Below are 23,224 nucleotides of genomic sequence, written 5' to 3'. Positions count from 1 at the left end.
TCATACTAAGGCATATAAATCAATAAGCATTTTTTTTTTGGGGTGGTAAATTTGACATTTAAATGGTCAGAACTTGCTAGAATTGATGGATTCTCCCTGTTTCTGCATAAATTGCTCCTTATATACGGGAAAAAAAAAAATCAACTTTAAAAGATGATTTTACTGTCATGGTTAAACAAAGACGGAGAAAGTGAACTTGTGTTATGAAAATAAATAAGTAAGGCTAAGGATGATGCACACAAATCATTATTTAAGACAATCAACAAAAAACTCTTCATATGTCAACTGGCTCAAATCTTGATTTTCTTTGCCCCAACTTCTAAAAAGATGTCATTAAATCTTCTTTAGATCAAATAATATGATCATACAGGTTGAAGTAACAACAGTATACAAGTTTGACAAAAGTATTACCAAATTAAATGCAAAGGAATTACGAAAAAAAAAAAAATCCACATGAGGTTAGACGTCTTGATAATTTCTATCTTTTCTATCGGAGAAAAAAAAAAAAAAAACCGTCTTGATAATCGGTCTTAGCACTGAGTTGGCTGACAACTCAAATAGTCCTTTTATTAGCAAGTAACAAAACCTATAAAATTATCCCATAAAAAAATCGCAATATTCTCAAATTAATTTACCACCTCACACATAGGCCTATCATACTTTACAATTTAAATTTTGTATATTGCAAATTAAAAAAAAAATTATAAATTTTATTATGTAAGTATTAATTATAAAAAAAATAAATAATTCAAACACCTATTTATTATCTCTTGTTAAACTGGTACCAATCACATTAATTAGCTCCACTAGTAATAAAAGTCTAGTAGATATATATTGTTGGATTAGCTTTTTCTCATTAATTTATTACCTTATTTATTTACCCACATCTATTTAATAATAATACTACACTGCTATAATCTATGGAACAAACAAACATAATAAGCAAATACACTTTTCAACCAAAAAAAATATAATAATAGTAATAATATACAAAAACCCTCGATTGGCGTCACCTTTTGATAATTCTTTAATAAAATTATTATTAATAGTTAATGCTCATTAGAAAAGGTTTTAATTATTTTGGGGTTTTTGATGCGTCACACTTCTTATCTCTTTTTTTTTGTTTGTTTGTTGAGATATCATGCACTATTATTAGATAGTATGTACTATTATTAGACAAAGATAGAGTGGTAGCAATCATCTTGAATCATTCATTGGTGCCCAACTGATATGTATATAAACACACACTGACACACGAAAATATATAGCAATTTGAGATTTGTATCAAGCTATCACACAGAGAAAGAGAGACAAGTGTGAGTGTATTATTGTAATTGTTTGATTGTGATATTCTATGTTTTTTGGGTTAAGATTGAGTTCTGGTTAAGGTTTTGCATATTGAAAATCACATTATACATTGAATCAGGTTCTGTACTGGGTGTTTTAACGTTGTATGATTTTGGGGTATCTGGTTTTCAAAATCCATTCAAATGCTTCCAAAAAAAAAAAAGCTGAAAGAATTAAAAGATATATCAAGTTTTATTTTTCTTTTTTATAATTCAATAGTTGGGGAGGGGTATTAGAATTTTGTGGTCGTCATTAAAAACACTAGAATATGTGAGTTAAGCTACAATGTTTTTTTAGCAAAAATAAGAAATCAAATTATAAAAATAAATGAACTTGGGAATTTAGAAATGTTCTATAATTCCTTTGTTTTGGGTTTTGTAATAATGCTCTTTTATTGGTTGAATGCTATTTCCTTCAGGCAAGACTGCCACCAACTTGAGCAAAAGAATGTCTGAGGCTCCAATTAAGCCACCGGTTGAAGTAAAATATACCCAGCTTTTGATTGATGGGAAATTTGTCGATGCAGCATCCGGTAATGTAGATGAGTTCGGACTCAAGCTTCATCATTCCATAAGAATGAGAGGAAGATAAGCTTGCAAGTCCAAAAAAAACCAATTGAATGCATATATTATTTACCATATATATAAATATTTTTTATTTATTTTTAAAAATCATATCATAAATCACTATATCTTTAACCTCAAATTTTAGGTAATGTGGTATCCTCAGACACATTATTTACGCTACTAATTACAGGATTCTTGGATTGAGTTTCATCATTTTGCGTACTAAAATATCTTTACACAAATTCTTAAACATTCTAAAATACCTTTATCTTTTAGTTAAAAATTATTTAAAATTTAAAAATAGTTAAAAGAGTAATTTTAATATTTTTAAAAAAGTTTTTAACTTTTAGGTTTTTTTTGCAAAGCGTCCATGACAAGGTTAATATTGTTATTATTCTGATGTATGCTGAAATTTATGCTATGTCTACATTTGGTGTCAGGGAAAACTTTTCAGACATTGGATCCCAGGACAGGGGAAGTGATTGCCAATGTTGCTGAAGGTGATGCTGAAGATATAAATCGAGCAGTTGCTGCTGCTCGCAAGGCATTTGATGAAGGGCCATGGCCAAAGATGACTGCTTATGTAACTATTCCTTATTGTGCTTCCTATTTTTCACCTTTTATTTGATGTAGAACAAAAAAACAGTCTACAGTCCATATAATTGATTTTTTTTTTTTTAAATAAAAAATTTAAAACAATATCCAGGAAAGGCAAAAGGTACTTTTGCGCTTTGCGAATTTGCTTGAACAGCACAATGCTGAAATTGCAGCGCTTGAGACTTGGGACAGTGGGAAGCCATATGAACAGGCTAAAATTGAAGCATCGATGGTGACACGCTTAATGCGATACAATGCTGGTAAGCCGTAACCGTAAACCATAAATCTATAGATATAGTTCATCTTCTGCATTATATAATTTGATTGTTCGTTACATTCCGTCAATTTTTGTAAGTTTTTCTATATGTGAAAATATTAGGGTGGGCGGATAAGATCCATGGCCTAACAGTTCCAGCTGATGGACCATTCCATATGCAAACCTTGTATGAACCTATTGGTGTTGCGGGTGGAATTATTCCATGGAATTTTCCTCTCCCTATGTATGCCTGGAAGGTCGGGCCTGCATTAGCATGTGGCTGCACTGTTGTATTGAAACCAGCAGAGCAGACACCATTGACTGCTCTCCTTGTATCAAAGCTACTATATGAGGTGATAGACTTTTGTTCTTTGTACATTGAGGTTTTATGTCTGAACTCATCTTTTCTGCACATAAGCTGCTCTCTTTATCACTTACTCTGATCATATGGTCTTTGTGACAGGCTGGACTTCCTCCAGGTGTTCTAAATGTGATCCCTGGTTATGGTCCAACTGCTGGTGCAGCTCTTGCCAGTCATATGGGTGTGGATAAGGTAGTCTAAATATTTATTTTGGTTCGAGTGATTTATTAGCCTTAAGGGGTTAGATGGAGAAGACTTGAACCAGTGACCTTCACTTCATGAGGCATGGTCTTCAGCTGAACCCTTGGGGTTAAGATCTTTAACATTGCATTCCCATTAGATGCAATTTGTCTTTCAAGAAAGATAAAAATTTCTTGTAAGAGTGTTTAGCAATCAGTTGTGACATTTCTTTGGTATCTCATTAAATTTTGAAATGATTAGGGGGAATGCTAACAATCCAGAACACGTTCTCATATTGTTACTGTATATACTGGTCATTGCTTGAATGCCTCCTAAACTATTTCTTATGCACAGCTTGCTTTCACTGGATCAACAGAGACAGGAAAAATTGTTCTTGATTTGGCAACTAAAAGCAATCTGAAGGGTGTACATTTGGAACTTGGAGGGAAATCACCCTTTATTGTATGTGAGGATGCTGATGTAGATAAGGCAGTGGAGCTTGCACACCTGGCTTTGTTCTTTAATCAGGTTTGTCCATAAACTTGTTCCAACACTATGATGTGTCTTATGGAATTTATTTATTTATTTTTTGTTGATAAGTATAGATTTAGCAATAACAATATTTTTATTATACACCAATCCTACCATATGTTACTTTTCTCAACAACAAAAAAATCCTACCATACTGTGGTTCGAACCATAATCATCATGGAACACCGCAAAAAATACCATTACTGTTGGGTTATCACCTGAACCCTGTCAAGGAAATTAAAACTCATTTTATTGATCATGATTTTGTCCAATCTGCAGGGAGAATGCTGTGCTGCTGGATCTCGTACATTTGTTCATGAAAGTATATATGACGAGTTCGTACAGAAAGCAAAGCAACGCGCTTTGAAGCGTTCTGTTGGTGATCCATTCAAGGAGGGCGTTGAACAAGGTCCTCAGGTAATCAACAAAAATTCCTCATGTGAATTAGTAAATTTTGCTGCCACGTTTGTGTAGGCTTGACTCTTATCTTACAAAATTGTTGGAAGTTGTTTGAGAAGCCTCATCTGCATTTATAACTTTTACTTTTTACATGTAATATAGCTTCACAAAATCTTGGACAATATCAGTTATGTCTCTGTCTGGTTTTATTTACTACAAGTATAAATTGGTTTGCAATCTTTAGCGATACACTGAAACTGAATGTTGCTTACTCAAATGAATCAGATTGACACGGAGCAATTTAACAAAATCCTGAAATACATAAAATCTGGTGTTGAAAGTGGAGCTACCCTTGAAAGCGGGGGAGAAAGACTTGGCGACAAGGGCTATTACATTAAGCCCACAGTGTTCTCAAATGTTAAGGTACCTTTTAGTTATACCATCATTGTACCATGATGATTTTGAAATACTACGGTTTATGAAGGCAACTAACTGTTAATTTATACAAGGATGACATGTTGATAGCAAAGGATGAGATATTCGGTCCAGTGCAGACCATCTTCAAATTCAAGTGAGAAACAATCCTTTTTACACTAGGCGATTTTAATTTACGGGGTTTGTTAATGTACTGTCATTTAAAATTTTAAATAACGTGATACTGAATGCACATTTATATTTATAATATTTAATTTTAGGGACCTTGACGAGGTGATTCGAAGAGCGAATTCCACGCGCTATGGGCTTGCTGCTGGGATCTTTTCGCAGAACGTAGACACTATTAACACTTTATCACGTGCATTAAAAGCTGGGACGATTTGGGTGAACTGCTATGATATATTTGATGCTGCACTTCCTTTTGGTGGGTACAAGATGAGTGGGCATGGCAGAGAGAATGGATTTAACGGTTTGGAAAATTACTTGCAAGTCAAGTCTGTTTGCACTCCTTTGGTGAATCCAGCATGGCTCTAAATTCAATTTTCTTTTTTCTGTCTTCGGCATTTGCAAAAAATAATAAAGAGAAGACCAGATCAAAATAAAGAGAAGACAGGATCGAAATTGGAGGCTATGTTTGAATGATGAGATTATTAAGTATTTGTTTATGATTCACTGCAATCGATTCTTAAAGGGGAGAAAAAAAAAAAAAACTGTATTCTTGGATTGGATTTCTTTATTTTGTTGGATGTGAAGCAGTCTATATTTAATATAAATTGACTTGTTGTTTATATACATTTCTTTAAATATAAATGTGTATTAATTCTCTCTTGTCAATATTGCCATGAACTAATATAAGCAAAAATAGTAATAAACAAAACTCATGGATTAAAAAAAAATATATATATGGTAACATGTGTCTCTTTGTCAAAGCCTATAAGCTATAACAATGACGTATATGAAAATATCTAATAATTATTAGACTTAATAAAAAAGATTTGCCACACGCTTGAGGTTTAAAAACGTGTGAGGTGATGAAACTGAACAGGAAAGAAAAAAAATGCCATACTTAATTAGTTAAGCCAGAATTTTCAATTGCAAACCTTAATTATATTATTATCCATATTTTAAATTAGAGCAATTATATATGAGAGTTAAATTATTTTCCAAAAATAAATATATATAAATATGACCCTTAATGTCATGCATGTCCATTGGTACCCAATACGTAAGTAATACTACAGATAGAAATTATTTTACAATATTTTTACAAACTGTTGATGTGACAAATTTTTACTAGTTCTAATAGAGTAATGCTATAGACACAAACTATTTTACAACATTTTCACAAACTACTGATGTGGCAAATTTTTATTAATTCTAACATGAGTCCATAACTAATATCACATTTTTACTTGCAATAACTATTTGGAAAATACTAAAGTCACACCAACAATTTGTAAAAATGTTGTAAAATAATTTGTATCGGTAGCATTACTCATTCTAATATGGACCCATCATTAACATTATATATTTACTTACAATAACTATTTGGAAAATGCTAAAGTTACATCAGCAGTTTGTAAAAATATTGTAAAATAGTTTGTGTCTGTAGCATTACTCTTTTACAATATTTTTACAAACTACTAATGTGGCTTTAGCATTTTCCAAATAGTTATTGAAAGTAAATATATGATGTTAGTGATGGGTCCATATTAGAACTAGTAAGAATTTGTCACATCAATAATTTGTAAAATTGTTATAAAATAGTTTGTCTGTAACATTACTCTTTTACAATATTTTTACAAACTACTAATGTGGCTTTAGCATTTTTCAAATAGTTATTGAAAGTAAATATATAATGTTAGTGATGGACCCATATTAGAACTAGTAAGAATTTGTCACATCAATAATTTATAAAAATGTTGTAAAATAGTTTGTGTTTGTAACATTACTCCCTAATACATATAAGGGGAAAAATAAAATTTCCAAAAGTAGAGAATGACCATTAAATCAATAATAATAATAATAAATATGTTCATAACATTTTTACTATAAATTCTAAGTGGTAAGTTGTTATTCGTTGTAACTGGTAGGAAAAAAAGTAATTTCAATTATGGGTCCAAATTAAAATCATTAACAACTTATAACCTATGATGTGTTATGAGAATATTATAGGTGTAGCTGTGTAGCACTTTTTAAAAAAAATTATAAAAAATATATAGTGTCATTACAATACATGGTGATGTGTCTTCTATATTAAATGTTTCTTTTTTTTTAATCTAATGGTTTCTAAGTCACTTTAATTCACATTTGTTGTATCATTTATGTCAAATTTTATCTAACTATCTATCTTTCTATTTTTCTAAATTATATTATTTTAGGTAATGGTCTTTATGTCAATTATGTTAAATTATCATTTTTTAGAAGAAAAAATAAATAGATTATTAGAGATTAATTGTTCCTCTTTACAACTTCCAATCTTTCTATTTTCCCGAATTTAATTTTTTAGGTAATGGATTATCAGGGATTAATTAAGCCACTTTTTAACTTCAATTCATTTTTCCCTTCAAAATTAAACATTACTTTCCAAATTCGACACCCTCTAATCCTGACTCACAAAATGGAATAGATGCTAAGGAACCTTTAGAATGGAAAATTGATAGGTACACCTTTCATCTAAGGGTGCTAAGTGATTTGAATTTTTTTTTTTTGGTGGTTTATTTTATGTGGGTTTCTTTCTTTTTTCTTTTTTTTTTTTTTTTTTAGAAAGTTATGTGGGTTTCTTTGATTTGTGAGAAAATGTAAGAGTGAAATTGGGGTATTGGGTTCCAACTTCCAAATTGAATTGTGCTTACTTTCCCATTCGACACAATGAAAATATGGAATGGTCAATCAAATCTTCTTTATTTATTTATTTTTTGGCTGCAATGTTTGATTTAGTGAGTTTATTTATTTATTTATTTTTATTGTGAATTTGTTATAGAGTTTGTTTGGTTGGTAGAAAATGAGAGAGGAATTGGGGGGTTTCAAGTTTGTGGGAGTGTTTTGACTTGAAATAAAGTATGAAAAAGAGGTAAAAAAAAATTAATATGACGATAATACCTATATTTGTATCTCTATATAATAGGAATTGACATTTTTTTTTTTCGTTGAGAAATGGAATTGACATGTTTAGTAATTCACCTATTGTTTTATTTGTAATTTTGTATATGATAGGAATTGAGATATTTATAATTTACAATATAGAAAAAATGTAGCATTTTTTTTTTTTTGAGAATCGAAAAAATGTAGCATTAATGTCCATTAACGTTTTCAAACTTGAAAAGAAAATATATATATTTTTCTTCCAAATACAAATATATGCATAGACCATAAAATGTTTATATTGACTTTACTTAATTTTGAAAATAATTTAAAGCAAGTGAATCAATACATGAACTAATCTACTACAAAACTTTATTCAAAAAAATCTAATACAAAACAGTTTTACATAATACTAGTTTTGAGGTAAGTGCAAAAAAGCACGTGTAAAAATTTATTATGGGAAATCAATAATAAACAATATTATAATTCCCTTCATATCATCATTTAATTCAACAATTACTTTTAAAGAATTTATCTAGAGGATGCTAGACTAAAAGTAAAATCAAGAGTCTATAATCTACATTTTGAAGTGCGAGCATATCATCATATCTCTACCAACACAAATCGATAATTAGTCACTGCAATTCAAAAAGACATAAAAGAACTATGATATTTTTTAGTAGGAATATCAAACGAAAAGAAATTAATATACTAATTATTAGCACCAAAAATGTAATATGTAAAATGAACCCAATAATAACTAATAATTGTAGTGATATTTTACCTTTATGTCATAAAAGTAATATCCGAACTATTTTCCCAATATTTTTCAGAATTTACAATCAAACTAATTGAAAAAAGATAAATTTTAAAGACAAAAATCCTCTAACTGGGTTTCAAAAAACACCATAACTTCATATAACAAAAAAATGTGATACAAACTATACAATTGAGACAATAATTTGTCATGATTGGAACAAGTAAAATGCTTAAAAAATATTATAATAACAAACATAACAATATTATTTTAAGCAATAGTTTAATTTTCCAACTTCTAACCTGGTTCATTAAAATTTAGAACACAAACCTTAGTATCCTCTGAAAATCCCACTATTGACTCATACTAAGGCATATAAATCAATAAGCATTTTTTTTGTTGTTGGTAAATTTGACATACATGGTCAAAACTTGCTAGAATGTGATGGATTCTCCCTGTTTCTGTATAAATTGCTCCTTACATACGGGGAAAAATCAACTTTAAAAGACGATTTTAAAAAATATATAAATATCAACTCTAAAAGACAATAAGCAAATGACTTTACTGTCATAGTTAAACAAAGACAGGGAGAGAGTGAACTTGTGTTAAGAAAATAAATAAATAAGGCTAAAGATGATGCACGCAAACTTTTAATTAAAACAATCAACAAAATACTCTTCATATGTCAACTGGCTCAAATCTTGATTTTGTTTGCCCCAAGTTCTTAAAAGTTATCATTAAATCTTCTTTGGATCAAATAATATGATCATACAACAACAGTACACAAGTTGACAAACGTATTACCAAACTTAAATTGCAAAGGAGTTATGAAAAAAAATATTTTATATAAAAATAACAGTAGGAAGGTTTGGAAAAAAGAAGATTTAACACAAGCTGACCTTCTGTCATACTTTTTATGATTTCGAATAGGTACTTTTGGCAAATAACAGTTAGAACGTTCTAGAGATGAAGTAAACTAAAACAAGCACATACAAATAACAAAAGCCACACCACCAAAAAAAAAAAAAAACTAATTTGGATATATTTACAAGCACATCATATGCAGCCATTAAAGTACCTGAATCTTTGAATTACGCAGCCTTGAATCTACACTTCTTCCTCTACAAAGCAGAAATTGCTCTTAAACTTTTCCCTTCTCTCTCAAGTCTTTCCTCCATCTTTAATCTAATTAAAATCCCAAGATTCATAAATTCCAAATACTTAGATCCACAAAATCCATAAAACTCTAAATTGTAGAGGGTAGGTAGTCAAATTAGATTTTTTACTTTAGAGAGAGAGAGAGAGAGAGAGAGAGAGAGAGAGAGAGTTTAGTAGATAAATTGAAAACAAAGTGCTTGACTCACCTCAAAATGAATGGGTAGTTGAAGCAAAAAATTCAAATACTATTAGCCTTAGAGCACGTATGTGAGTGCGTGCTTAGAGACTTTTCTATTTTTATTTTTTATTTTTTTTAAGTTAATAGTTTTCATTCATTATAATTCAAAATTGTTACATTTTCTAATCACAAAAATACTTAAGAGTGCAATGAGATTTATGTAATTTGTGAATAAATAATTTTTTGACATAAATCTCATCACACCCCTAGGTATTTTTGTAATTCGAAAGTGTAGCAACTTCAAATTAAGATGAATGAAAACTAACCTTAAAAAAAAAAAAAAAAAAAAAAAGAATAGAAGAGCCTTTGAGCATGCGCTCATAAGCGAGTGCTTAGAGGCTAGTATATATTAAGCTTAGAGACTAGTATATATTAATTAACTTATGTATACTTGCAGACTTAGTTCTTGCTAATGCTTTGACCTTGCCTTCTCTTTAATTGTATTGCCCAACAATTAAAAGCTAGCAGTTAGCATAATTAGATTTGAAATAGGAATGAGAGTAATATTTTTAGTAGTGTGTGTTCTTTTTTCTAAACAATTTTTTTTTTTTTAATTTTTATTATGTAGACGTTTTTTTTTTTCATTTGTATTTTATGAAATATCAATGGATATAGCCCAATGGATTGAACAGGGAAAAAAATTTAAATCAATTTTTTTTTTGGGTTTAATGTGTAGGTGATTAAAGCTTAGTTTAGTTAATTTTTTTATTATTAAAAAAAAAAAAAAAAAAAAAAAAAAAAAAAAAAAAAAACTTCCGTTGATTAGATTCAAAGCATAAGATTGAGGTCAGTTGATCATTTATGCTTCCAATAAGTATCTTCAAAGGTTACAACATACAACAACTAAATAATGAAGACCCATTTTAGTAATTGCCAGAATCTAAACTTGGGCAACACCCATTTAGCGAAAAGATTACACTTATTCATTTTTCTATTTCATTTCCCAATTTATACACGTGTAGGCATTAGCAAGTACAATGAGACATGCAGTTGGTAGATATGGATTTTTAGATCTATCCGAGAGATGTACTAAACATTTTTTAACAGTGATACAACGAACAATAATTGGAAAAATATATTTAATGTGTACATTCAGTATCTATATATAGAACAATTGAACAAATGTATTTCATAATAATTTAATTACTAATAATTTGTTTACAATGCAACAATGTGCTATATAAAGAACTATTCAGTTCAACATTTTTCTATTTCATTTCCCAATTTATACACGTGTGGGCATTAGCAGGTACAATGAGGCATGCAGTTGGCAGATATGGATTTTTGGATCTATCTGAGAGATGTACTAAACATTTTTTAATGGTGATACAACCAACATTAATTGGAAAAATATATGTAACGTGTACATTCAGTATCTATAGAACAAATGTATTTCGTAATAATTTAATTACTAATAATTAGTTTACAATACAACAATATGCTATTTAAAGAACTATTCAGTTCAAATCCAAGTGGAATGTTCCGTTGAATTACCATGCCCCTTATGTTTTCAAACTCTAGTGGAAAGAAGCAGTTTTTGCAAATTCAGGTTCCTCTTGAAGCACTATTTTGCAAATTCTTCTCCCGGCCTCGCCACGAAACCCACCTTCACCTATCCGGCTATCCCCGTTCTATTCTGAAGATTACAGACCTCTTTTTATAAAGTAGTTATTTAGTACCAAAATCCTCTCTAGTTTCTCAAAAAAAAAACCCTCTCTAATTTCTGAGATTATAATAAGATTCGGATTTGTCCTGCCTTCTTTTTTCTGGGTCAGTCTCGGTGAGTGATAGCATGAAGCCAACATGGATTTTTATGACCCAATTATTCACATGGGAAGAAATAATGTTTCCTCCATATCAAACTCATTGTGCAAAATTTTAACTATGGCCTATTCATGATGGGACTACGTGCAATATTTGTGGCAGCTCCTGGGCTGTTTTGCAATACTAATTGTACTATGTTGTTTCGATAGAAAATGAATTATTTTCTAAAAAATATTTTTATAAAATTATATCATTTTTTTTTTTTATGTAGCAACCGTAAATAAGTTGGAAAATGATATTTTAATTTTTCTTATTTAACTCATATCCTGAGATAGAGTTGTATTCTAAGAATAATTAGTGAACAAAAATCTCCAAAAAATAAGCTATACGTTTTTTTTGTTGACCAAATATAGTATTCATTTAACTCATTTTTCCTAGTATTACTAAATACTGAAAGTACAAAAAACTATATTCACACAACTTTCTATGTGATAAGATTGAATCTCAAAACTTAGTGCAATTATTTTACAACTTTCCTACCTTCTAATTTTCTTTATTTAGTTTGTCAGGAGATAGGGGTGGTTTTCAAAAAATTTAGTAGACAAAAATCTCTAAAAGATAAGTTATAAGTTTTTTTGTTGACCAAATATAGTATTCAATCTTATCCATGTGATAAGATTGAATTTCATAACTCAGTGTAATTATTTTACAACTTTCCTACTAACCAACCAATGTACAACATCACATTACGTAATAGAGTTAGAAGACATTACAATCAAATGGTTTAGCAGTTAGCACACAACCACTACAAGAAATTTGGTCTTTAGCGATGGCATATAGTCGTCGCTAATGCTTTGAATATCGTCACTAATTATATTGGCGACGAAAAATGTCGTCGCTAATTTTCGTTAAACGAATTTGGTTACAAAAAAGTTTTTTAGCGACGATATTAATGTCATTGCAAATACAATACTGTTAACGACAACAAAGTTGTCGCTAATAATAACAGTTGTCGTCATAAATAACTCGAGACCCCAAGACGAAATGTCATCGCTACTATCTCATTAGTAGTGACAAATTTTTTTGTCGTCACTAATAGATTATTATTAATGACGACATGTTTATGGTCATTGATATATCATTACTAGCGACGACGCTTGTTGTCGTCACAGATAACAAAATATAAGTGACCACAAACATGTCATCACTAAAAATTGCATATTAGCGATGATATTGTTTGTCGTCATAGATAACAATATATAAGTGACCACAAACATGTCATCATTAAAAATTGCATATTAGCGATGATATTGTTTGTCGTCACTAATGATATGATAAAATATTAGCGATGAAATTGTCATCGCTAATAATATTTAACATTTTTTTTTTTTAATTTTTCTCTAAAATTTACATTCTGAATTTTACAATGGTACCTGTTAGGTAATAACAAAGCACAATCCTATGAACATAAAAACTTTTCAATCACAAATACTCATAGAAGCATAACAACTGCTAAATCAATAACTACTAATAAGGGAAAATAATACCCAAGTTCAATATCACATTCATAATAAAAGCTCCAATCTATTCACTCAAATACTAATCAAAGGATAACGAATTTCTCATGAAGATATGCAATCAAGCTAAAACTTGTTGCAATGAACAAAACACAAAACAAGAGCCAACAAGGAACAAGAAAAAGAAGAAAAAGAAAAGAAAAGTAATCGCTAAAATTCCATATCCAATTTTCTCAGTATTTCCAAACTAGTCTCCTTTTAAAAAGTACTCCATAACTCAAATTAAATTAAGACCCTTTTTACAATTCACCAATCAGTTACACCCAAAACACACAAAAACTCCAAAAATCATTCAAAACCCATGAAACTCTAAGACACAGAGACCCACAACTAAACCATGAAACAGCTGCTAATTTTCAAAGATACCCACAACTTGTTTACAAAAATTAAGGAATACCCAGAAGGTAAAATGAAGAGAGATCATCAAAAGTACCTCAATTTAACACAACCAGGAAAGATGAGAACTTTGACACTCCTCAGAGTTGAAGTGTCAAACTTTGAGTTTAGTTTCTTCTTCTATAAAAAATAAAAATAAAAACTTTGTTTCTTTCACATAGTGTCTGGTAAATGCCTTGGACTTAGAAGTTGAACAAAAGAGTGAAGTCGTGCTCTTTTCTAATCACGTTTGTGCCTTCAAGACAAACTACCATTGGTACTTTCAGCATAACCTTCAAAACAAGTATAAGATAAAGAGTTATAACCAAAAGGTGTATAAAATTAAGCACATGCGTTACCTCTAACCCTTCCACAAAAAAACTATCTCAAGCATTAACTTAAAAAGATTTTAATTTTTAGAAAGATGAGATAATGGGTCTATGCAGATTTTTATACTCCCTCTCCAAATTGAGAGTCCCACTTTGGGAATTTAACAATAAAGTGAAAATGATAAATGGTCAAAAATATACCTCAAAAGCTAAAAATATACTAAGATTTTCTTTGCTTTTTTTAAATGATTCATTTTTTCCCTCCAGAAAGATTAATTCAAGAAGGTTCTAATTTTTTAACTTTACTATTCAAAATGCTACATTTAGGGAAGGCAGGGCGGGGTGAATATTCTTTGTTGGAAAGATTAGGGGTAAGTTCATGGTTTACTTTATACCACAGGTTTGCAGTGCAGGTGTACTTTCAAATGCTAAGAGAAAAATACAATACATGAAAAGCAACTCACATATATTTTGAGTGAAACTTAATCACAACATTAGTTAACGTTTAAGCATACCTATATTAGTTTGAATGAATGCAAATTTTTTTCACTTTTACAAATAAAAAATGAGAAATAGAAATTTGGATGCGATGTTTAATTTGTAAGTGTAAGAAAATTAGGAGCAAGATAGAATTAAAAGGCAAGCTTCCTAATAAACTAGAATATGCCAGGCTTCTTCATGGTTTTACAAGAAAATGGCATCTGATGACACCTTTAAAATTTTAGATTTATATGGAATAATTTACAATAACATTGAATTATAGAAGAAAACACAAAAGAAAGGAGAAGAAAGGGAGACTACTCACAGCCTTTGAAGACTATAAGACCCGAAACCGAAATATTGGAGGGCTTTAACACTTCACCAGCCAAATTGTTCAACTCCACAACAACAGCAGAAGCTAGTTCTTTTGCTTAAAAAAGCCTCTTCAGCCAATTTTTTATTCTACACACATAACCCACTATTCTCCTCTGAAAGCTAAACATGTTCCAACTTAAGTTTCTCATTCTCAATCTCCTATCCAAACAAACAAACATACCAATGAGTTCCAAAAGTGCAAGCACTTGTTAAAATGTAAAATGACACATAAACAATATGCTTTAATACCAGACAAATGTGCAGTATATTTTGCAAATAAATCAGGAAGTTTCATAGTATGAGTGGGTCAAGCAGCTGGATCTATTACAAGGATCACACGCTGGCCATTTGTGAATTAGATTTAGCTAAATGGATTGCCATGATGTAGAAGCCAAGGTGTTATTTGCATGTTATAAACAGGAGTTCTAAATTGGGCCAAAAAAGATGAACTCATGATAAGGACAATTAGGTTGCTACCATAATAATCCGACTTTAATAAACCATATTTCCACACATCACAAATTTTGAATCACAAATACTCATATAGGCATAACAACTACTCAAACAATAACTACTAATAAGGAAAAACAATACACAAGTTTTATATCACATACATAATTTAAATTCAAATCTACTCTCTCTAATAATAATAAAATAATGACAAATTCCTTAAGAAGATATACAACCAATTTTGCAATGAAAAGTATCTCCCCTTAACATCATCAGTAGCCCAAGGTATGAGACATTTTAACCTGAAATAAAAAGAATAAACCAATATAAAGGTGAACTAAAGTAGATGAAAAAAATGTGTACAAAATAGTTTTAACATCCAAGTAAAATTTTAACATTTTTATTTTTCAAAAATACCATAGCTGAGAAGATATGAAAGCTTTATGTATTTAACAAAACTTAACCTGCATCAAAACTCAACTTAATCTTCATCCCTAAAATCTCCAATAGATTCATCATTGCTAGATAAATCTTTTTCCTGATCTGAGCTTGAAACATCGTCATCACTATATGTTTCTTCTTCATTGTTGGAATCTGTATCCCATTCCTCATTAGACAAATCATCATTGATGAACATACTTTCATCAAGTTACACATATACATCATCAACAGGTATGAAGTCCTCCAAATCTATTGCTGGCACACCATCTCTATGTAATAAAGTTAAGTCTTCATCATTTTCTTGTTGAACAGTTGCATTAACCCCAATGCATTCACTTTCTTGGTATACCGCATTACCATTATCTTCTTCATTTTCTTCATGCACTTTCTCTGTGTCTGTAGGAATATCATACATGTTTCTATGCGTCATATGTTGCACCACTCGCCAACTACTACCCAATTTGGTATCATTCAAGTAAAAAACTTGTGAAGCTTGGCATGCTAGGATAAATGGGTCAGAATGATACCATGTACGAGATGTATTCACACTTGTACAATGCTCATCCCTTTGCATTCCTGTTCCATCCCTAGTGTCCCACCAATCACACTCAAATAAATATACACGATTATTGCCCATATAGGTTAGCTCCAAAACATTCCTCAACTCACCATAATAGTTAGTTTTTGTTCCACCATCTTCACCCGAAACAAAGACACCGCTATTTTGAGTACGACGAGTATGTTCACGGTCTTTTGTGTGGAACCTAACACCATTCACAATGCAACCTTGGTAAACTGCAACTAGAGCATCAGATCCGCATGCAAGACTATATAATTCTTTTGACACATTTGTTGCATTACTCCCACATATATGATCTTTAAACCAATTTTCGAATTCAACTTCATGTTTATGATCAATGTCAATGATGCCTTCTCCCTGGATCTTCAAATAATGCTCACTACATTATAAATACGTAAAAACACTTCATTTTATGTTCAAGTAACATGAAAATTTTCTTTAAAAAAAAATCAATAGATCTTCAGATAACACTTACTACATAATAAAAACATATAAACACTTCATTTTATTTCTAAGTAATATGTAAATTGAAAAAAAAAAATCAATGAAACACTTACGTTTTGTACGAATAAATTTCTGAGCAATTGCTAAGCACATACCATCGAGCCCGTGTGAGATGCATATCATCAAGTCTTACATATTTTGCTGCTCCTAAAGGACGTACTGGTTGTGAAAAAACAGACAAGCTTACATCCCTTTCCCCCTGGCACCTATCGCTATTTCGCTCCTCACAACTCCATACTGTCTCAATCTCACGAAGATACATGGAGCAAAATGTCAAACATTCAATAGATAAATATCCCTCAGCAATTGACCCTTCTGGACGTGCTCTGTTTCGTACAAATCGCTTTAATTTACCAAGAAACCTTTCAATTGGATACATCCAACGAAATTGAACAGGACCTGCAAGCTCTGCCTCTCAAGGTAAATGAAGAGCTAGATGTACCATTATATCGAAAAAAGCAGGTGGAAATATCATTTCCATTTTGCATAAAATCACAACAATGTCTTCCTTCATTTGATTTAAGACATCTAACTTCAATGTTCGTGAACACAAGTCCTTAAAAAATAAACACAATTCAGTCAATGTTGTACGTATATTATCATTGAAATATCCACGAATTGCAACAGGAAGTAATCGTTGTAAGAGTACATGAAGATCATGACTTTTCATTCCTGAAATCGTACCCTCATTGGTGTTCACACATCTACTAATGTTAGATGCATACCCATCAGGAAACTTTACATTTTTTAGCCAATCACAGAATCTTGTATTCTCAGCTTTTGTCAATGTATACTTTGCTTGTGACATTTTTGTAGATGTACCAATTTTCTGTAAGTGTAAATCTTTACGTATGCCCATATCTTCTAAATCCTTTCGTGCTTTAGAAGCGTCTTTATTTTTCCCTTTTCCACTATCATACATCAGTGTACCTAAGACACTGTCACATATATTCTTCTCAATATGCATGACATCTAAGTTATGTCTCAGTTTCAGTGTTGACCAATAAGGTAACTCAAAAAAAATACTTTTCTTTGTCCAATTCAACTCGATCTTCGTGCGCTTTCTTTTTCTTGTAGCTTCATCATCTCCAAATTGCACTTTTGGAACATTCAATAGTTGTTGTAACAGTTGATCTCCTGATAATTCATTAGGAGCTATCCTATGCTCTTCAGTTCCATCAAAAAATTCTTTTTTCTGGCGCCAATTATGCTCCTGAGGTAAGAATCGATGATGACCCATGTAACACAATTTGTGGCTAGACTTCAAATAACTCGACTCTGTATTCTCGTTACATATGGGACATGCTAACTTTCCCTTGGTAGACCACCCAGATAAGTTCGCATATGCAGGAAAATCATTTATAGTCCATAATAACGCTGCATGCAACTTAAATGAATGTTGCTTTGATGCGTCATACGTCTTGATGCCTTCATTCCATAATTCTTTTAAATCATCCACCAACGGCTGCAAGTACACATCAATTTTGTTTCCAGGTGCCTTACGTCCAGGAATAAGTAAGGACAAAATCATATATGGATCCTTCATACACCTCCATGGAGGTAAATTATACGGCATAAGTACTACTGGCCACATGCTATATGATGTACTCATGTTACCAAATGGATTAAACCCATCGCTTGCTAAACCAAGTCGCACATTGCGGGAATCTGCAGCAAACCAAGCATGTTTTTTTATCAAACTCTTTCCACACTATTGAATCGGCAGGATGTCTAAGGTAATCTCCATCTTCAAGTCGCTCATCTTTGTGCCACCTCATGTCTTTAGCTATATCTTTCGACATAAACAATTGCTGCAACCTTGGTTTAATTGGAAAATACCTTAAGACCTTCCAAGGAATTTTTTTACCTTTACCATTGTCCTCTTTCCATCTTGAAGTATGACATTTTGGGCATTCTTCTTTATCAGCATGTTCCTTCCAAAAAAGTGTACAGACATTTTTGCATACATATATCAACTCATAGCTAAAACCCAAGTCTCGCCTAAACTGCTTCGCTTCATAATACAATTTTGGCAATGACTCCCCATCTGGGAGTGCCTGCTTTATCAAGTCAATCATCAAATCAAACGACTTATCACTCCAATTGCAAAGTGTCTTTATATGAAGCAGCTTCATACAAAAAGAGAGTTTAGAAAACTTTTTACAACCTGGATAAAGCTCACATTGGGCATCTTCCCACAACTGATCAAAAAGTCTTGTTTTGTGATCATTGTTTGATGGACCTGGAGAAGTGGAGGATTCACCTATATTTGCATCTGGAAATGTCCCCCTATAAATGTCATCTAACATTTCTCCAACGTCATCAATGTCTTCTGCTTGTGAATTATTATCATTATGCTCAACTTGCACATGTTTATAAAACGGATCTTCTTCCCCATGAAATATCCATTCAGTGTAATTCAAATCAAATCTATTCAAAATTAAATGAGTCTCCACCGCGTCTATATGTTGATAATATCGATTTGTGCATTTACGACATGGACAATTAATCCTACCAACTCGATCCGCATGACCACGTGCCATGTTAATGAACTGTTTAACACCTTCACTATATCGTGTACTAGTTCTATCAGTTTCATGCATCCAACTTTTATCCATCTTGATGTCCCTATCATAATTTCAACAAACACATTCTTATTGGAAATGAAGTGGGTCGATGAGTTAAACAAGTTCTCTATTATGATGTCTCTATCATAATTCATAAATATAAAAGAAGTGAACTACTTACCAAGTATAACCCAATTTTCTTCAGAAATAAAATCAATTAAAAAATATAAAAAAAATTGCTTGTTATTGAAACAACAATAATCATAATAGACTATTTTCAACTAATCCGATCAATTCATTGTACAAGACTACAAGTGCCTCAAAAACAAATTAATATTTTTTTGATAAGTAAAAATAATAATTATAATGAATATGTACATTGTACATACTAAATTTATAAAATTTCATGGTGACAGCCATAGTTTCAAAACCAGACCTGATCAGTTGATTCAACTAGTTTAGCTATAACTATACCAAACCAATGATTACCCTAAAACTGAAAAAATTCAAAAATTAGTCAAAATTAGTAAATAGGAGGTTCAATCTCCAAAACTGTGTACCAAATAAATAACTATTGCACAATGAAAATGTATAGAAAAAAAAGTTAAGAAGGTAAAAAGTAAAAGATTAAAATTTTTATTAATCTAAGAACTGATATTAAAAAAGTGAATATTTTATTTTCTAAAAAAAAGAGTAAATATTTTAATTTTTAATTTCAATATTTAAAAAATTATTAGACCGTCGGCATTGTAATTATTGAGGAATAAAATCATTACTTCATAGGCATTAAAGTTGAAATATTTCTCCCTTTTTTCCTTTTATACCAACGAGAGGTCTGGACTCAAGGCTCAAATCTACCTATCCCAAAAGGTTGGTAAGATGAATAAATTTAATTTATCATTATTTTGACATTATTAATAATCATTATTTGAACTGAAACGGAACCAGTGAACTAGATTTATTAACAATGAAAGATAAAAGGCATTAGCAACCAAACAAAAGTATTTTGGGTGGGCCAGAAGCCAGATCAATAGATCGCTTCAACTAAATTGTATCCATCGTTGCATGTAAAAAGCTCTGCGCAACATATGACTCCCCACCCCCACAAAAAAATTATAATAAAAATGTAAATGTCAATTTGAATGCCTACCCGTTTCAAGACTCCACACAACCTCCCCAACTAACAAGGAAGAATAATTCTCCTCTAAAAAAACAAGGAAGAATATTACTCCTATTAAAAAATTAATAAGTCTAAATATAGGACAAATTTCATATTCAAAACTGTGCATGAGACTTTTATCTTCTATGGCTTCTTGTTCATCCAAAAAAAGTCTTGTATGGCTTCTAAATTAGTATAAAAAAGAAAGAATAACTTGTCTTCTTTACTTTTTTTTTTTTTTATATATATATATATATATATATTTTCAATTATAGAAGTAATAGATTGTGATATCTGCGTCAATGGAAATGATGTTTAGAGTCCAAATCAATTTCACAATTATCTATCAATTCTTTTTATATAAGATTATATCAAACCTTATTCAATATGAAAAACAATTATTACGTCATAGAGAATAGCTTATTTTAGAAAATAAGGATTATCTTCAATTCAAACAAAAAAAAAAGAAAAAAAAATCATCAATGACTAAAACATTTTTAGCTAACAAATTAGTTGAGCAATTGTATTGTTTACCTACATGGGAGATATGAACATGACGAAATTCATCCATAAAAGACAACATATTGTAAACAATTGAAGCAAACGAAACGTAAGAGGGGTAAAATGTGTGGGAAATAATGAGCAAGTCATCTTCAATAATGAGCGAGTCATCTCCAAAATAAACTATTTTAGGTCTACTTTATGTTAATTTTAGGATTAGAAACAAACAAATATCAAAATATTTGACAATATTTCAGAAACAAAATCGAAAGCAATAATAAATATAAGACAGTCCAACTAGGGTAATTGAAATCCCTTCAACCACAAAATAACTATAGAGATAAAAACAATACGAATATCTAACCTTTACACGCTTTGTAGCGGCAACCCAATTACGTTTCCCAAATCGCTAACCTGCAAAATACAACAGAAAAAAAAAAAAAAAAAAAAAAAACACTCTCAATGCTCAATTATGTTTCCCAATTACTAATTCAAGGGTTGAAGGCAAAGAAGTTGAAGGAAATAAATAGACCAAACTGTTCAACATTGAGAGTGTACCTGATCGGCGCTGGAGTCTATGACAGTTGAATGGATATTTCGAACTTGTTCAAACAGTGATGGAAGAGGAAGGTTTTCTTTTCTTTTCTTTTTTGCATTCACTCACCGGTGTGATTAGTGAAACCCTAGAAATTGAAATTAAAATGGGAATTGAATCTGAGGGGTGGGATTGGAAATCTGTGGAAATTAAAAGCTGTAGAATTGAGATTTAAGAAGATCTGGAAAGGGTGTAGTCTGTGTAAAAAATTTGAGAAGAGGAAGACGAACACCCAGAGCGTGTAGGTTAGATAGTTGCATTGGTTTTTGGTTTGGCTTAGAGATGTGGAAGCATTCTGAGACCCTGTCGGCCTACACGACCACATACATAAAGCCTAGTCTAATTTAATTGAAAACCACGTCCACATCAATAAAGCCTAGTGCACATAAATAAAGCCTGGTCTAGTTCAGTTTTTTTTTTTACCGAAAAAGATAGAATTGATATATTAAAAAATGGCAAGAGCACAAAAAAAAAATTAAAAAAGCCTATCCACCTACTGCAGGACAAGAAGCAGGCTAAACACTGCCACAAATAAAAGTCATGACTAAAGGAAATAAATAAAAAATTAAAAAGCTGTGGCAGGCCAAGTCTAGTTTAGTTGAAAGTTATGTCAAAGCCTAGACTAGCCTACATAGTAGAGATGGCAGATGGCTTTATTTTAAGTATACTTCACCATTTTTACTCTTTTTCTATCAATTAATTTGGGGGGCACGTTTTACTCTTTTCCCATCAATTAATTTGGGTGACACGGTATGTGTTGTACATATCACTATTCCAACTTTTCAAGCAATGACTACCACAAAAAAACTCAAAATACATAAAAAATATTTTGGGATATTAAAATTTTGTAAGATTATTTTAGATATTCTACCATAAAATATTTTAAAAATTATAAGATTTCAAAATGATTTAACTAAGAGGATAATAGTTAGGGGTATTTCCTCAGTTTTAAAGTTGAGGGAGTAATAAAATTACCCCAAACTTAATTTTCTTTTGGTGCAAAACTGTCTTTTTATTTTATTTTATTACTTTAAATTATAAACGGTGTGCAAAAAAAAAAATAACCCAAGAAAAATGTGCTTGAAAATGTGAATTTTGGCTAATTAAATTTGACTAAATGAAGAAAAGAAAAGAAAAAAAATCTAGGAACACAATCTAATCTAATATTTTATTAGATTATTTTGACTTATAAGGAACTTAAGTCTCAAGAATTATAAAAATATTGTGATAACAACAAAATGTCACGACATTTTCACAATACACAATACAGTACCTTTATTTTTAATTATGCTAGTTCTTGGTTTGATATTTTATTATTTTATTTTAGTTTGACCGAAAAAGAATTGACACGTGTTACAATATTTACACAATATCTCTATATTTGCATTGTACTTGCAATGAAAATTTATATTGTAGACATACAAAAATTGGCAAATGTTGTACACATTGGCAAAACTTGTACAATATTTACCATTGTTTTACAAATATGTTTAATATTTGTTATTTTTTGTGTCTAAATTTTACACCATAAGCTTACATTATAGAGGTACAAAGTAAACATATAAAATCATTAAAAAAAAAAATGAATACAAACTCAATCCAAACTGCATTCTTGAAG

At 30.7% G+C, this 23,224-nt stretch overlaps 3 protein-coding genes across 5 annotated transcripts; 1 reads left to right on the top strand and 2 right to left on the bottom strand.

The window, feature by feature from the left end:
• The first annotated feature begins 2,328 nt into the window (after nucleotides 1–2,328).
• On the top strand, nucleotides 2,329–5,462 carry LOC126719840 (benzaldehyde dehydrogenase, mitochondrial-like). The gene is made up of 9 exons (XM_050422352.1): nucleotides 2,329–2,496; nucleotides 2,620–2,770; nucleotides 2,890–3,119; nucleotides 3,230–3,319; nucleotides 3,662–3,835; nucleotides 4,118–4,255; nucleotides 4,523–4,660; nucleotides 4,747–4,808; nucleotides 4,933–5,462. The coding sequence occupies exons 1-9, from the start codon at nucleotides 2,329–2,331 to the stop codon at nucleotides 5,204–5,206; spliced, it is 1,425 nt and encodes a 474-aa protein (XP_050278309.1). The 3' UTR covers nucleotides 5,207–5,462.
• Nucleotides 5,463–13,381: 7,919 nt separating this feature from the next.
• LOC126718540 (uncharacterized) lies at nucleotides 13,382–21,937 on the bottom strand. 3 transcript variants are annotated; one of them, XM_050420799.1, is made up of 7 exons: nucleotides 21,570–21,937; nucleotides 21,376–21,425; nucleotides 16,838–19,412; nucleotides 15,724–16,659; nucleotides 15,496–15,561; nucleotides 14,760–14,968; nucleotides 13,382–13,918 (listed from the first exon to the last, which is right to left on the bottom strand). In XM_050420799.1, the coding sequence occupies exon 3, from the start codon at nucleotides 18,394–18,396 to the stop codon at nucleotides 17,200–17,202; it is 1,197 nt and encodes a 398-aa protein (XP_050276756.1). In that variant the 5' UTR covers nucleotides 18,397–19,412; nucleotides 21,376–21,425; nucleotides 21,570–21,937; the 3' UTR covers nucleotides 13,382–13,918; nucleotides 14,760–14,968; nucleotides 15,496–15,561; nucleotides 15,724–16,659; nucleotides 16,838–17,199. The 3 variants fall into 2 exon arrangements, with proteins under 3 accessions (XP_050276756.1, XP_050276755.1, XP_050276757.1); XM_050420798.1 differs by having other exon boundaries at nucleotides 14,760–15,561.
• On the bottom strand, nucleotides 18,410–19,402 carry LOC126719839 (uncharacterized). The gene has a single exon (XM_050422351.1). It carries the CDS (start codon nucleotides 19,400–19,402, stop codon nucleotides 18,410–18,412), a length of 993 nt encoding a protein of 330 aa, XP_050278308.1.
• Nucleotides 21,938–23,224: the final 1,287 nt, after the last annotated feature.

This window comes from Quercus robur, chromosome 3 (genome assembly GCF_932294415.1).
Source record: "Quercus robur chromosome 3, dhQueRobu3.1, whole genome shotgun sequence".
In the NCBI taxonomy this organism is placed as follows: Eukaryota; Viridiplantae; Streptophyta; class Magnoliopsida; order Fagales; family Fagaceae; genus Quercus; species Quercus robur.
The sequence above is the reverse complement of the archived record's forward strand: the minus strand, read 5'-3'. Positions and strand labels throughout refer to the sequence as shown.

Bases quoted from the DNA above. Each gene is read 5' to 3' on its own strand.
- LOC126719840 (XM_050422352.1), top strand. From the start codon at position 2,329: ATGCTATGTCTACATTTGGTGTCAGGGAAAACTTTTCAGACATTGGAT. The intron at 2,497-2,619 runs GTAACTATTCCT...AACAATATCCAG, and splicing joins GGCCAAAGATGACTGCTTAT to GAAAGGCAAAAGGTACTTTT. The intron at 3,836-4,117 runs GTTTGTCCATAA...TCCAATCTGCAG, and splicing joins TGGCTTTGTTCTTTAATCAG to GGAGAATGCTGTGCTGCTGG.
- LOC126719839 (XM_050422351.1), bottom strand. From the start codon at position 19,402: ATGGATAAAAGTTGGATGCATGAAACTGATAGAACTAGTACACGATAT.
- LOC126718540 (XM_050420798.1), bottom strand. From the start codon at position 18,396: ATGAGTACATCATATAGCATGTGGCCAGTAGTACTTATGCCGTATAAT.